The sequence below is a fragment of the Sycon ciliatum genome, chromosome 4 (genome assembly GCF_964019385.1).
Source record: "Sycon ciliatum chromosome 4, ocSycCili1.1, whole genome shotgun sequence".
NCBI lineage: Eukaryota > Metazoa > Porifera > Calcarea > Leucosolenida > Sycettidae > Sycon > Sycon ciliatum.
Genome location: NC_088646.1, coordinates 38428314 through 38441621, shown reverse-complemented (window position 1 = coordinate 38441621; position 13308 = coordinate 38428314). Strand labels below are relative to the sequence as shown.

The 13308-nt window shown below is 49.8% G+C and overlaps 1 protein-coding gene across 3 annotated transcripts in view; it reads left to right on the top strand.

Moving 5' to 3' along the window:
• The window catches only part of LOC135816054 (phosphatidylinositol 3-kinase regulatory subunit beta-like), a 51253-nt gene that overhangs the window by 15294 nt on the left and 22651 nt on the right, over positions 1-13308 (top strand). For all 3 annotated transcript variants that reach the window (XM_065329419.1, XM_065329418.1, XM_065329417.1), the window contains 3 exons: positions 931-1026; positions 1807-1984; positions 13186-13308. In XM_065329419.1, the coding sequence (XP_065185491.1) occupies positions 931-1026; positions 1807-1984; positions 13186-13308 (397 nt within the window). The remainder of the gene's footprint in view (positions 1-930; positions 1027-1806; positions 1985-13185) is intronic.

Genomic DNA, 13308 nt, shown 5'->3' with positions numbered 1-13308 from the left:
TTTAGGTTGCTCGACCAGGCCAGTGGAGATTTCTTCCACCAGCGCTACGGAGTGCATTTAACGTTGGTATGAACTTGTGCGGGCATTCTTCGTGCACTTGTAGCGTCCTCGCAAGCCGGGATTTATAAGTACAAACTGCCTGCACGTTTGCAGTACATTAGTTAGGGGTGCACACTCCTCACAACATTACTGTCTAAAATCTCCCGGCGGCTAACAGAATCCCCGAAATGTGGCTGAAATGCAAACTTGGCTTGGCCAGCACCTACTGTAGTTTCTCTGGTATTGTCATTGTTGCATGTGCTACACATGAGTTACATGTGTTGCTTGTAATTATCATGCACAGTCATCTAGTGCCTTGCTATGCCATCGCGTGACACTCCATCCATGTACGGCTTACCTGCACATGACACGCGTTCATGATCAACCAATCTATGTGGTCTAGCTTGTCATCGTATTGTACACATCCGGTTCTGGATCCTTCTCTCTTCTTCTACTGCTTCTAGCACCTTCCGTCCACTGCTGATAATCTGGAGTGATTTGCATTTCTTTGTTCTTGTTGTTTATGTTTCCAAGAAGTGAAGTCAAAATAGAATGTTCTCGCATGTTGGGTGTGTGTGCTCGAAATAAGTAACAAAGTTCAAGGATCGAACTTTACAGTCATCACACCGGGCCCCAGGCGTGACCCCAGGTAGCTCATGTATAGTAAGTATAGTCAGGTTACCACACCAGCATATGGCCGCCATAGGGTACTACAAGGTTAAAATAGGCAAAATGGTAACTCTGAGGTTGCCGGTGGTACATCGCGGGTCACCACACCACAGATGTGCTCTAGCACATGGTCACCACACCACCGGTGCGCAAGCTACGCCCCATGCACCCATTTGGCATTCAAAAAACCTTTGTTTGCATTGTCTGTGTCCTTGCACCCAGAGCGGAAGTCATGGAGAGGATGGCTGACACTGCGGATGGTTCTTTCCTGGTGCGCGACTCAACGAACAACCCAGGGGAATATACGCTCACTGTGAAGTAGGTTGACTGAATATGCTGTCGTTGACAACCTTAAAACTGCCGGCACTGTGTTCTGTAGAGGTTGGAACGGCCTTACCGTATGCTATATTGAGTACCTTGTGGCAAAGAAGGCGGCTGCTTCAAACACTGAAGCTCGCACTTCCTGCCGACTGACTTGACACTTGACTGACTAACAACTGCCGTCTGGAACACACGAGAAGCACATTGAACCTTCCACTCTGCAAACCTGCAAGAAAGCACCACTCCCAGCTTTTAATTTAAAATACACAATGTTCTTTTTGGGAATTCACCCCTCCGACATCAATTGAGCTTGAACAGGCAAATGAAAATTGTGCTACAAGAGGACTGCATTATGTAGTGGTCTCCAGGGCCAAATTATCACTACAGGGATGTCAATTTGTTGCGGCATAGTTTGTACCTTGTTGTGTACACGGAGTTGTTTTCCTCCTGTGAAATCTATGTTCACCCCCCCCCCCCCCCCCCTCTCGCTCTCCCTTTCCCTTTTGATTTTAGCTGGTAAATGAGAGGTTTGCGATGGTTTGTGAGAGTTTGCGATGGCTTGTGAGGGTGTGTGAGGGTTTGTGTGGTTTTGTGAGTTCCTGTATGGGTTCGTGAAATCTTACTATGGTTTTCGAGGGTTTGAGAGGTTTTGAGAAGCTTTGAATTTAGAGAAGTGTAGAAAGCAAGATTGCTCGCCATATATTTCTGCCCAATTTCAATTTTGCATATTTCGCTCAACCAATGAACAATTTCTATTTTATTTTTGTATTGATGCAGGACGGGCGGAATGAATCGGCTAGTGAGAATATTCAACGACGGAAACAGGTTTGGATTCAGTGACCCGTGTGAATTTGACTCGGTCAGCTCACTGGTTGACTATTTCAAAACCCATTCGCTGGAAGAATATAATAGCACGATGCGAGTCAGACTGCTGCATCCTGTCAGACATTCAGAGGTAAATAATTAGGTGTCCGTGCTTCTTGAGGCGATGAGGGAGAGGCCCGATGAGCACCACCATTGTCTTGTATTGTCTTGTCAAAAAACACCATTGTCTTGTATTGTCTTGTCAAAAAAAAGGTTTCTAAACCCTCATACCAAATTTGGTCGGAATTGACCTTCACGTTAACGTTCACCATGCCTCCGTCTGCTACACACGTCGTAGTCTCGATAAGGAAGACTACAGCTCATGTTTATCATTTACACAACAGCATTGCATGGCCATAAATGCATGTCCACTCTTCGATTTGCAAAAAAACCTTAAAAAAGAGAGAACTCATAATAATCATGCGCACAGTAAAGCATGTGTGGACTGTTAGTAAATGAGTACTGGTGCATGTGCACAGCATAGGTCATCACGGCATTTGGGAACAGGACACAGAGGCTAGCATTATGTCATCATGACATCATTATTATGAGTACGTATCAACGCCTCTTTAGCTTCGTATGGAAAAGTTCCAATACAGTCAACTTCGCTTATAACGACACTCGGCGGGGCATCAAAAAGGTGTCCTTATTCGCGAAGTGTCGTTATACCCGAAGTCTCATTATATGTATTCCAGTGGGATGGGACTTTGCTCTGGGCATGGAAATTCTGTCGTTATTCGCGAATTGTCGTTATATCCGCAGTCGTTATATCCGCAGTCGTTATTAGCCAAGTTGACTGTACTCTAAGCATGTTTACAAAATGGTATCTTGTAAGGCTGCTTTGGCTCAACGCGAGCGCATCTTGGGTTCTCTTAGACTCAAACAAACTGTTGCTTATCATTAGACAACGTAAAACCAATGAAACAGAAACGACACGAGGAGACAAGCTCCAGGAAAAAGGGCTAGAAAACCGTATGTCGTACGTGAAGACCATGGGAACGTCGTAGGCGTACCATGGCGCAAAAGGTAAGTAAAATACTTTAGAAGACACGATAGAAAGAAGAAAGAAGACTGTATAATCGATTGCTTGTATGCTTGTATGTATGCTTGGTGCGAACCATTAGTTTGTGACAATACTCTTATTCATGCAATATCTAACAAGCATGCAATCTCTAACAAGCATGCATTATCTAACAAGCATGCAATATCTGACAAGCATGCAATCTCTAACAAGCATGCACTATTGACAAGCATGCAATATTCCACACTCCCTCCAGATGAGAGCTTAGAAATTAGTGTACTACATGTACCTGACTCGTTCCTACAACAGCGTGATGCTACTAGAGTACAGAGCATGGTGCAACGTGATGCTCTCATCTAATCACAGAATATTGCTGCTGCAGCTCTATAAGGAGCCGGCATTAATCAGTTGCTGTCTGGCCTTATCAGCTGACCGGGCAGCATCTCTCTTCGGGCGCATGGCGCCGGGGTGCGCACCAGATTGCTGGACAGCGGAGGCTGTGTCCGCAACGTGGGCCTGCGATTGTTCGTCGAGAACGTCGGCGGCTGGTGCAGGTCTTGCTACCTCCACAGGGTACAGTCGCTGTACCGGGCGACGCATGGTGGATGCTCGTCCTCAGCGGGAAGAGCATTTTATCACCGCTCCTCGGACCTTGTTGTCCTTGCCTCGGATGAGGTCTTCGACTAACGCTAGTCTCCACAGGCCACGCTTCTCATTGTCGTCGTGCACGACTACTACATCACCGACGCACACTGTTGCTCCTTGGTCGTGCTGATTGCCTCGCCTGTGAGCGTTTCGGAGTTCGAGTAGATACTCACTTCTCCATCTGCACCAGAAATGCTCCAGGAGCGTGTTGAGGTGGGTGAGTCGGTGTAGAAGCTCATCTCGTTGAATTGACGCGACATCGACGTCATCAGGACACACTGTCGGAAATGACAGGACGCGCCGACCATACAATAGATGGGACGGTGTTAACGGCTCCTCGACATCTTCAGTTGACACAAATGTCAGAGGGCGACTGTTGAGGACTGCTTCAACCTCGAGCAAGAAGGTGAGGAGTTCTTCGTACGTGACGCGTGCCTGGCCGAGAATCTTCCTCAAGCAGCGTTTTACACATCGGACCATCCGTTCATAAAATCCACCCCACCATGGAGCCTTCTCCAAGTTGAACGACCATTCCATGCCGTGTGCTGTTAGATAGTCAGTGACTTCGGGCAGACCGAACAAACCCACTAGTGACTTAGCCGCTGACTTGAAGGTCTTGGCGTTGTCAGAGGTAACGTGCCGAGGGATGCCAAATCGTGCCGTAAACCGCTTGAAACAACGGAGGAACGTTTCCGCTGATAGGTCAGGCACAAGATCTAGATGGAGCGCTCGGCTGACGGCGCAGGTGAAGAGCGCGATATATACCTTCTTGGTGTCTGCTCCTTCCCTGACAAACAGTGGCCCTGCGAAGTCCACACCGACGTAACTAAAGGGGAAGTCCACCTTGGTCCTGAATTCTGGCAGGGGAGGTGAATCTTCCGGAGCGTACGGCTTCGACTCGAGACGTCGACAAACGGTGCATTGGCCGACAATCTTTCGTACGAATTGCCGACCACGAATGATCCAGTAACGGGATCGTAGCTCGGTTAGTGTCTCCTTGACACCATTGTGGCATACCGTGTCATGCGCCTGCAGGACGGCTAGACGTGTCAACGGGTGGTTCGCGTTCAGCAAAACCGGATGGGTTTGATCATGCGACAGTCCGGCGTTTTGCAGACGTCCACCACACCGTAGAATGCCACTCTCGTCGGTGAAAAGGCCGAACTCCTTACACCAACCAGGGTACTTCTTGTCCTTGGACAGATCCTGTTGAGCGTTGACCATCCACAGTGTATGTGCTCTGTGGAGATCCTTCGCAGACAGATGTGTGGTCTTGCTGCGACGCTTCAACAGGTCTGTGACCTTCAGGACGTAAGCGGTCACACGCAGCAGTTTGCTCAGTGAGCTGAATCGATTCACATCGATGACCTTCTCGATGCTGCTGTGCGAGGTGCAGCCGACTGCCATGACCGTGGTAGGTGTTGCCTTCCGCTCTCTCTCGACTTCTTCACACTGCGATGCTGCGGAGCCGCTGTCGACTTCTGCTCGGGGTTGTGGCTCGTGTAGCCACTTCGGACCAGTGTACCAGATGGTACTAGTGAGCTCACTGGGCTTCACTCCTCGTGACGGCAGGTCAGCCGGGTTCGAAGATGTTGGACAGTACCTCCAGCAGGACGTCGGAACGAGACGTCGGATCTCTGTAACCCGGCTCTCCACAAACTCCTTCCAAGTTTGCTCCACTCCAGCTATCCACGCCAGTGCCACTTGGGAGTCGGACCAGCAGTGAATCTGATCAATCTTCAGATCTGCCAAGGTTGAGGAGACTGATGCCATCAGGCGAGCCAATACCAGTGCTGAAAGCAACTCGAGGCGGGGAATGGTCTGTTGCTTCAGCGGCGCAACACGAGTCTTTGCCGCGACTAGCTGTACTGAAGTGCCCACCTCCGTCGTGAACACAATGTAGATGGCTGCTGCATAGGCTCTCTCGGACGCGTCACAGAAACCGTGTAGCTCGACACGTGTGATGTTGCCGTTCGCGTCTGTTGCGTAGTGCCGTGGCAGTGAGACCGGTGGCATGGCCTTCAATTCCCGTATCATCGTCTGCCACTTGCCAAGACACTCTCCCTCCAATGGGTCATCCCAGCCCATCTTCAACTGGCATAGTTGTTGGTGAAATACCTTGAGGGTGATGGTGATAGGTGCCAGGAGTCCGAGGGGGTCATACACCTTGGCTGACGCCGATAGGACTTGGCGCTTAGTTACTGGCGAGTCGACCTTGGTCGTGCTGAACACTTCGTCGACGCTGAACGTAAGACGGTCAGATGTCCTGTCCCATGGAATGCCCAGGACTTTGGTGGTGGCTGCGGATGAGCCGTTCAACATGGTCTTGGCATACGAGTCGTTATCCACGGCGACGGTAGGCAGACCGTTAGTCGACAGTGGTGTCGCTGCGGTACCATTGACGATCTCATTCAATTCAGCGGAGTTGGAGACAAACTTGCGCAAGTTGAATCCGCCTGTTGCAAGGTGATTCTTGGCACGGTTGAACGATTCCAACGCATTGGCATTGCTGTTGCCGCCACTCGCAACATCGTCCACGTACAGACTCTGCAGCAGCTTCGTAGTGAACTCGGGATCAAACTTGGCGAGATGGTGTTGCAGGGTAGCGTTCAATAAGAATGGGCTAGCGGATACACCGAAGACAACACGCGTGAATCGGTACGTCTTGAGTACCGGCTGAGCGCTTGTGGGATTGTCGACCCAGAGGAAGCGTAGGACGTCGCGGTCGGCTGCCTCAATCCCAACCATCAAGAACGCCTTTTCTATGTCTGCGGTGAAGGCTACCGCATGCGTTCGGAACCGGAGCAGTATGCTGGTGATCTGCTCGAGCAGCGGTGGTCCCGTGTGGATGCAGTCGTTCAGGGACGGATGCGTCTTCACCTTGGCTGAGGCATCGTACACCACACGAACCTTCGTAGTGGTCTTGTCCTGCCGAATGACAGGATGGTGAGGCAGGTAATGTACTTCGCCCACCACGTCGTGCTCTGTAGTTGGCACCTCCTCGATGATGCCCTTCTGAAGTTGCTCTTGAATTACTGCATTGTATTCCTTCAGAATTTCTGGTGACTTCTGCAGTTTCTTGAGTGTTGACTGCAGCCGTTTCTCGGACAGACTGTAATTGTCTGGAAGCGCGCGATGATCCTCCCTCCATGGCAACCTGACCGTGTACCTCTGCCCATCGTAGCGGATGGTCTGTTGGAACAGCTGCAGAGTGTCCGGTTCATTAGGCAAGATGCCGATGGATTCAAGCTGCCAGAACTTCTGGAGTAGCTGGACCAAAGCGCTGTCTGGATCTTGCACGGTAGATGGTTCGACATCGCAAGCGTGATTGGTTGCGACGTTAGTGGAGATGATGCCTGAATTACACCTGCCTGTTGGTCCGGACAGAACCCACCCGAGGCGAGTATCGAGAGCAGTTGGCCCATCATCTACACGAACGATGTCGCCCGTGACGATCTGCCAATAAACATCAGCGCCGAGTAGAATGTCGATACTAGCTGAGCCGCCACAGTTGTCGGCGAGACTGAGATTCTGTAGAGACTCGTAAGCTGTGACTACATCTGCGGTGTGCTGATTTTGCACGGGTGCACAGACTGATGGCACGACGATGCAGTTGACACGAATCCGGTTGCCATCGACGCACTGAATGTCCAGTTCGACCACGTCCCGGAGTGTGCTTGGGCTTGGCTGTTCGCCGCCAAACGCGTTTATCACTACACGTTCTTGACCGGAGCGGCGCACATCCAACTGAGTCAGTACCGATGATGTAGCGTACGAGCGTTGGCTCCCACCGTCTAGCATTACTCGCACAGGCACTTTTCGATCTGGACGTTGAGGCGAGACCACCGAGGCAGTCTGTGCAGTTTGTAGAAATACAGCTCGGCTGTCACTGACAGTAGCTGCGGTTGTTGACGAAAACACTGGCTTCGACCATTTTCCACTTCCGCCTTGTCTAGATGGTGGAGATGATGTCTTCGCGCCAGTCCCAGGCTGCTCTGACGACTTGGGTTCGCAAATGGACGTATGATGTCGATGCTCGCATTTGCTACATCTCAGCTTGGACTTGCAGTCGCGAGCCATGTGGTTCTTCTTCAGACAGATGAAGCAACGACCATTCTTGCGTATCAGCTCCTTGCGGCGCTTGATGTCTGTGATGGACGAACATTGCGAGGACTCGTGTCCGCTGCCGCAAAACACACATTCTACGCTCGATGAGGTGACGGTAAGAGCTGCTGCTGTGGAAATGTCTGATTTGGCAGGCTTGCTCATCAGACGTGTGGCTGCAACGCTATGCGAGACACTCTGCAGGGTCTCCTCCGCTTCCGTGCGGAAATCTGCTTCCCGTACTAACCACTGCAATAGCGAGTCGACCGACTCGACAATATTGTTATCGCAACGCCACCGGTGGTACGCCGTTAACAGATCTTGGCTCAGCTTCTGCTGCAGCTGAGTGCAGAACGTACCGTACGACAGCTCATTCTGACGGCCAGCATCAATCAAGTTAATCTTGGCGACTTGCACAAGATCTGCGAAACGCTCGAGCTGTTTGGCTGTGCCACGCTCACGGATTGCTGGCATGTCCTGGAGCGCGGACATGTGGACGGCTGTTTTGCGCTTCTCACCTCCGTACTTTTGGTCAAGTCGCTGGAGTGCTGCTGCGTAGGCCGCTGCCGAGTAACCATACGTCTCAACAGTCTTCAACGGTGGACCGGACAGATATTGCCTGAGCTGCAACAGCTTCAGCTCCGGTGACAGAGGCTGTTGATCGACGCAGACGTTGAAAGACGTACGCCATGTGTCGTATAGCTTTTTGTCGCCGTCAAAGGTTGGTATCTTGATCTTTCTTAAATGACGGTAAACGTCTGATGGTGGATTGCCTTGCGGTGCATGCGAAGGACCAGGTGTGAATCCTGGTACTGGTCCAGTCAATCCATACCCATTTGGGGTTCCGCCATAAGGGCCATAATTGGATGCTGATTGTTGGCCTGGGTACAGTGCACTTCCATTCTGTGCAGGCGATCCACCAAAAACGGCGTTGACTGGTGGATGTAGAGCTGGTGATGGGTACAAACCGCTGACATTGTACTGCGTCTGTAGACTCTGTACCCCAAAAGCGGCGTTGTTGGACGACACTGCTGCAGGTGGAACTGGTGACCACTGTGTCGAACCAGCTAAATTAGGCGTTGTACTACACGGCGGCGGCCACTGGCTAGCTGCCGTATCTGACTGCGTCCATTGCGGGGTTTGACTCTGGCCCGTCTGGGCTGCTTGTAATTGTGGCACTCCGAGTACGTCGAGCGGCAAGCGGCTACCGTAGGGGATCGTACTCGCAGAGGCCGGGGCCAGGTGGGAATGTGCTCCAAAAGAGGCTGATGCTGATGCTGCTGGACCACCATAAGCGGACGCTGGGTCAGTCGCGGTGCCGAAACCCTGAGCAAATTTCGTCGTGTTCACTCTCGACGACGTACCACTCGCAGTTAGTGTACGAGCTGAACTGAGGCTGTGTTGTTGTGTTGGTGTAGTTGTTGTTCCGTATTGCAGCATTGGTGTTGCAGCTGTGATCGTGAATGTGCGATTGTCGTTTGTTCGTGTTGTGTTGGTGTAACCAGCACTCGAGACTGGTGTACTCGTGCTCGTCGTGTTCTGCGTGATCTGTTGACGTCCGACGTCGTACGGTGACGAGACTGACGACTGTCGAGGGTTGGTACCGGTGTCACTACTGCTCACAGCCAGACGCAAATCTGTACTCACGCCAACACCGGCACCTGGTTGTTGCTGCTTGCGCTGCTCTGCTGGGACGTTGTTCCGGTCGAGGTCGCGCGCTGCTGGCCCTGTGGCCCCTGTAGCTGCTGACGGGATACCAGATACATCAGGCATGGACATGACTACATTCGTGCATGCACTATCCTGGCCTACAAACACAAGCTCCGTAGCTGCGGTGTTAGCATCCGATGCGGGAATGTGTACGGTACTACCACTAGTACTGGGTTCACTCTGGCCACTGGCCTGTACACTACGACTCGTGCTGGATGTATCTAATTCTTGCATGCTACTGCTACTCCACTGGAGCTGCTCCTGTGCAGTCCGTATTTTGTCTGTAGCTGAAATGGATTCCAAATATGCCTGAACTCTCTCTGGGTGACGGGTGTATCGCAACCCCGTGATTTCGCTTGTGTGTGCACTGTTGTATCTACTCATGCTGATATTTGCTAAAGTAGTGCTGGCCTGCGTCACTGCCTCAGTGTACGACACCTCTAATTCTGCAGTCTCCTTTGCCAAACTCTCTAAATAAGTAGGATTCTTGCAAAATATATCTGCCAGCTCTGAAACAACCTCCATCACGGAGTTCATCCTGTTCTCGAGCATTAGTAGCCCATATTTAATCTCCTCGACACTCACGGTTTCCGATACGATGGACACCAGCAACCCACGGCGGACATTAGTATATTCCGTCTTCGCCTTAGCCTTGGCGATCTTCTGCTGCGGACCAATACTATCTGCCATCTCTAGTCTTCTCTGGTTCGAATCCGGCTATCCGGCTCGAAGGACCAATTTACAAAATGGTATCTTGTAAGGCTGCTTTGGCTCAACGCGAGCGCATCTTGGGTTCTCTTAGACTCAAACAAACTGTTGCTTATCATTAGACAACGTAAAACCAATGAAACAGAAACGACACGAGGAGACAAGCTCCAGGAAAAAGGGCTAGAAAACCGTATGTCGTACGTGAAGACCATGGGAACGTCGTAGGCGTACCATGGCGCAAAAGGTAAGTAAAATACTTTAGAAGACACGATAGAAAGAAGAAAGAAGACTGTATAATCGATTGCTTGTATGCTTGTATGTATGCTTGGTGCGAACCATTAGTTTGTGACAATACTCTTATTCATGCAATATCTAACAAGCATGCAATCTCTAACAAGCATGCATTATCTAACAAGCATGCAATATCTGACAAGCATGCAATCTCTAACAAGCATGCACTATTGACAAGCATGCAATATTCCACAGCATGAGGTTCCCATAGCCAGCAATCGCATGTCATCACGTACATTGAAAATCAACATAATTTTGCGAATCGACCTTTTTTTTCAGGATCACTTTTCAACGAGGACGAAGCAAAGTCGGCCGAACGAAGCCTAGAGGAAGAAAATCACCCTCTCCACTTCACCATCACAATACTGACATAGATACGAGATGAAACAACTAAAAAATCCACAAGAAAACTGTACGGCCATCATCGCGCTGACTTTGGTCTGACTTTGGTCTGAGAATTTCTATCACGATCAAAAATGTACGAGGAGCACTCAAAAATAAGCCACAGACGTACCTTTATCGCTCTCTACTCCTTTTTCAAGGCACAAAAGTCGACTCTCCACTTTCAAACCAGGAACCAGACATACCAGTGGTCCTTTTCAGCTGCTCCACGAGCGCAGGAAATGTTCACCAAGGGGTGCAGAGCAGCATCCATTCCAGAAAAAGAGCTAAAATACGAGTGAGACTGCATGACTGAGTACATGAGTACATGTATGAGTGTCGTGCACGTGCACGTGTCCCAGGTCGTCAGACTAACACACGGGTCGAGCGAGATCCCTCGTCACAAACAGTTTAGAAACACATGTCTTCGAACAAACAACAACTACCAAAACTCCATTGAAGCATCAAAATCAAAGGAGAAAAAAGAACCAAGAACGGAGAGCTGGGGACGCACGTACCCGGCCCCGTACCGGGCGCACAGCCAAGGAGGATGACACCGTAGCGTCCCCACGCTCGACTGGCAAAGAAAACAGCAAGCAAAGAAATCTGACGAGTGCGAGCGCAGTTTCAACTTCCAGCATTTTGAATGACAAGCTGCAAGCGCGAAGCGAGACACGTGACCGAAAATAATGCATGATGTCATCAGTGCACACGCGGACATATGCAAAAAGGTCAAAAGCGAGTGCTGCAAGAAACAGCACAAATAAATAATAGTTCGGATGGCGAAGAGCTAGAAAGGCAGATTCCTAATCATCGAAGAACAATACATATTGTAGAGTTCCAACGCGACTGCCGGGAGATGCTGGCACCCACCAGACGGGTGGTTGCTGCCCCTGTCAGAGAAATAGAACGGAAACTGAGGCAGAGGAGCCACGTTGCAAACGGTGAAATGCGCAAGGTAAGAATATTCAAGCGGTGTCAAATTACGACGTACTGAGTAATATATGGGTAGACAAAGACAAACACTAACAAATGGAGAACGTTCCAACAGAAGCCGTGAGTGAGAAGAGAGGTGAGAGAATGAGAGCTCTTTCCTGATCGGATCCGCAACAATGAGTACATGCAGAAAATAGTCAATTTCAGCGTTTCTGCTCCAAACAGCAACTAGCTTCGACTAGAAACAAAGATTACACCAAAGGATCAAACAACAACCATTTTCTGCAGTTTTTTTGCAGATGGCTTCCTTGTGCTTGGCCCAGTACGCCAAAAATCACACCTCGGAGGAGTACAACAATTACAACTCTCAGATGTCCTCGATTGCTGGCCATGTTCCATAATTGTACCAAGAAAACGTCCTGGAATACTGTACTTCCTCCGCCCAGGCAAAATTTTCGCTTATCTCCTTCAGCCCAATGACAGGTGTCTGACAGCCATTTTTGCATCTTGTGCACTTCACCATCACACAAATCTGCTGGTTCAGGTGTACCAGTTCCAAACAAGTCGGCGAAGTCGGCAAAGAGTAAAGAAACACCTAGAGAAGAGCGCGTTGAACGCGAGTGAACTGGTAAAAAAGACACGGAGTCAGTCACTGGTCAACAAAACGGTGGGTGCTGCTAGAGTACCACTGGAGTACAGAGCAGAGGTGTCATGTTGCGAAAAGCCAGCGTGTTTAATTGCATCCGGCACAGGATGTGTGTACGGTAAAAAATGCACGCCAGCTTCAAGCTGAGAAAGCCACTCAGCGACGCTCGCCCACATACTGCAAAATGAACCAGAATCGGTACTGGGCAAAACAGGGGGAAAAGAAAGGCTTCGATGACAGGGTTGTCACTCACCCAGCTCATTCGCCTGATGTCAACGTGAACGATCCTGCAAAACGACGCTGAGCTCGTCCGCTTCGGCTGGTAAGAAACACGACCGATTATACTCATGAAGGAGGTGAAGCGCTTTGAAAAGTGTCGATACGAAATATTTGCGCTTCTGGAAATGGTGCGAAGTACTACCCGACAAGTGCTGCGTCGGCTGATGACAAAGGACGACTTCTAGATGTTTCGACTTAGAGAGTTTCTCTTGATGTTCAACAACTCCTCAACTCATTCTGAGTCGTTAGGCGCCATTCTGAGAACCTGGAATGTATCAGTAAAAAGTGTAAAGATAAGCGAAAATTTTGCTTGGACGGAGGAAGTATTATTAATTAACAATGCTGCAATGCTTGTGACCAGGGTGACCAAATTCCTCCATTCATTGCAATAGGAACAAAAGAGATCATTCATGTGGACAGCCAACGAGGCAATTTATATTTGTTACAGATTGTAATGTGGGTCATACTCCATCTGTGATGATCCCACTGAACGCATTATGCTGAGGACGACATCACCAAGTAGGCGCTGTTTTAATGCATGCACTGTTTCCGTTTCTTTACTGGCTGGCAGGCTGACACTGAACTTCGGGATACGAACGAAAGTCTCAAGCAACTACAGCATATCAATAGCATGCTCAACAGCCTTGAGAAGCAGTTTGACAAGAGGAGCGAGGATCTTGAACTCCTCAAAATG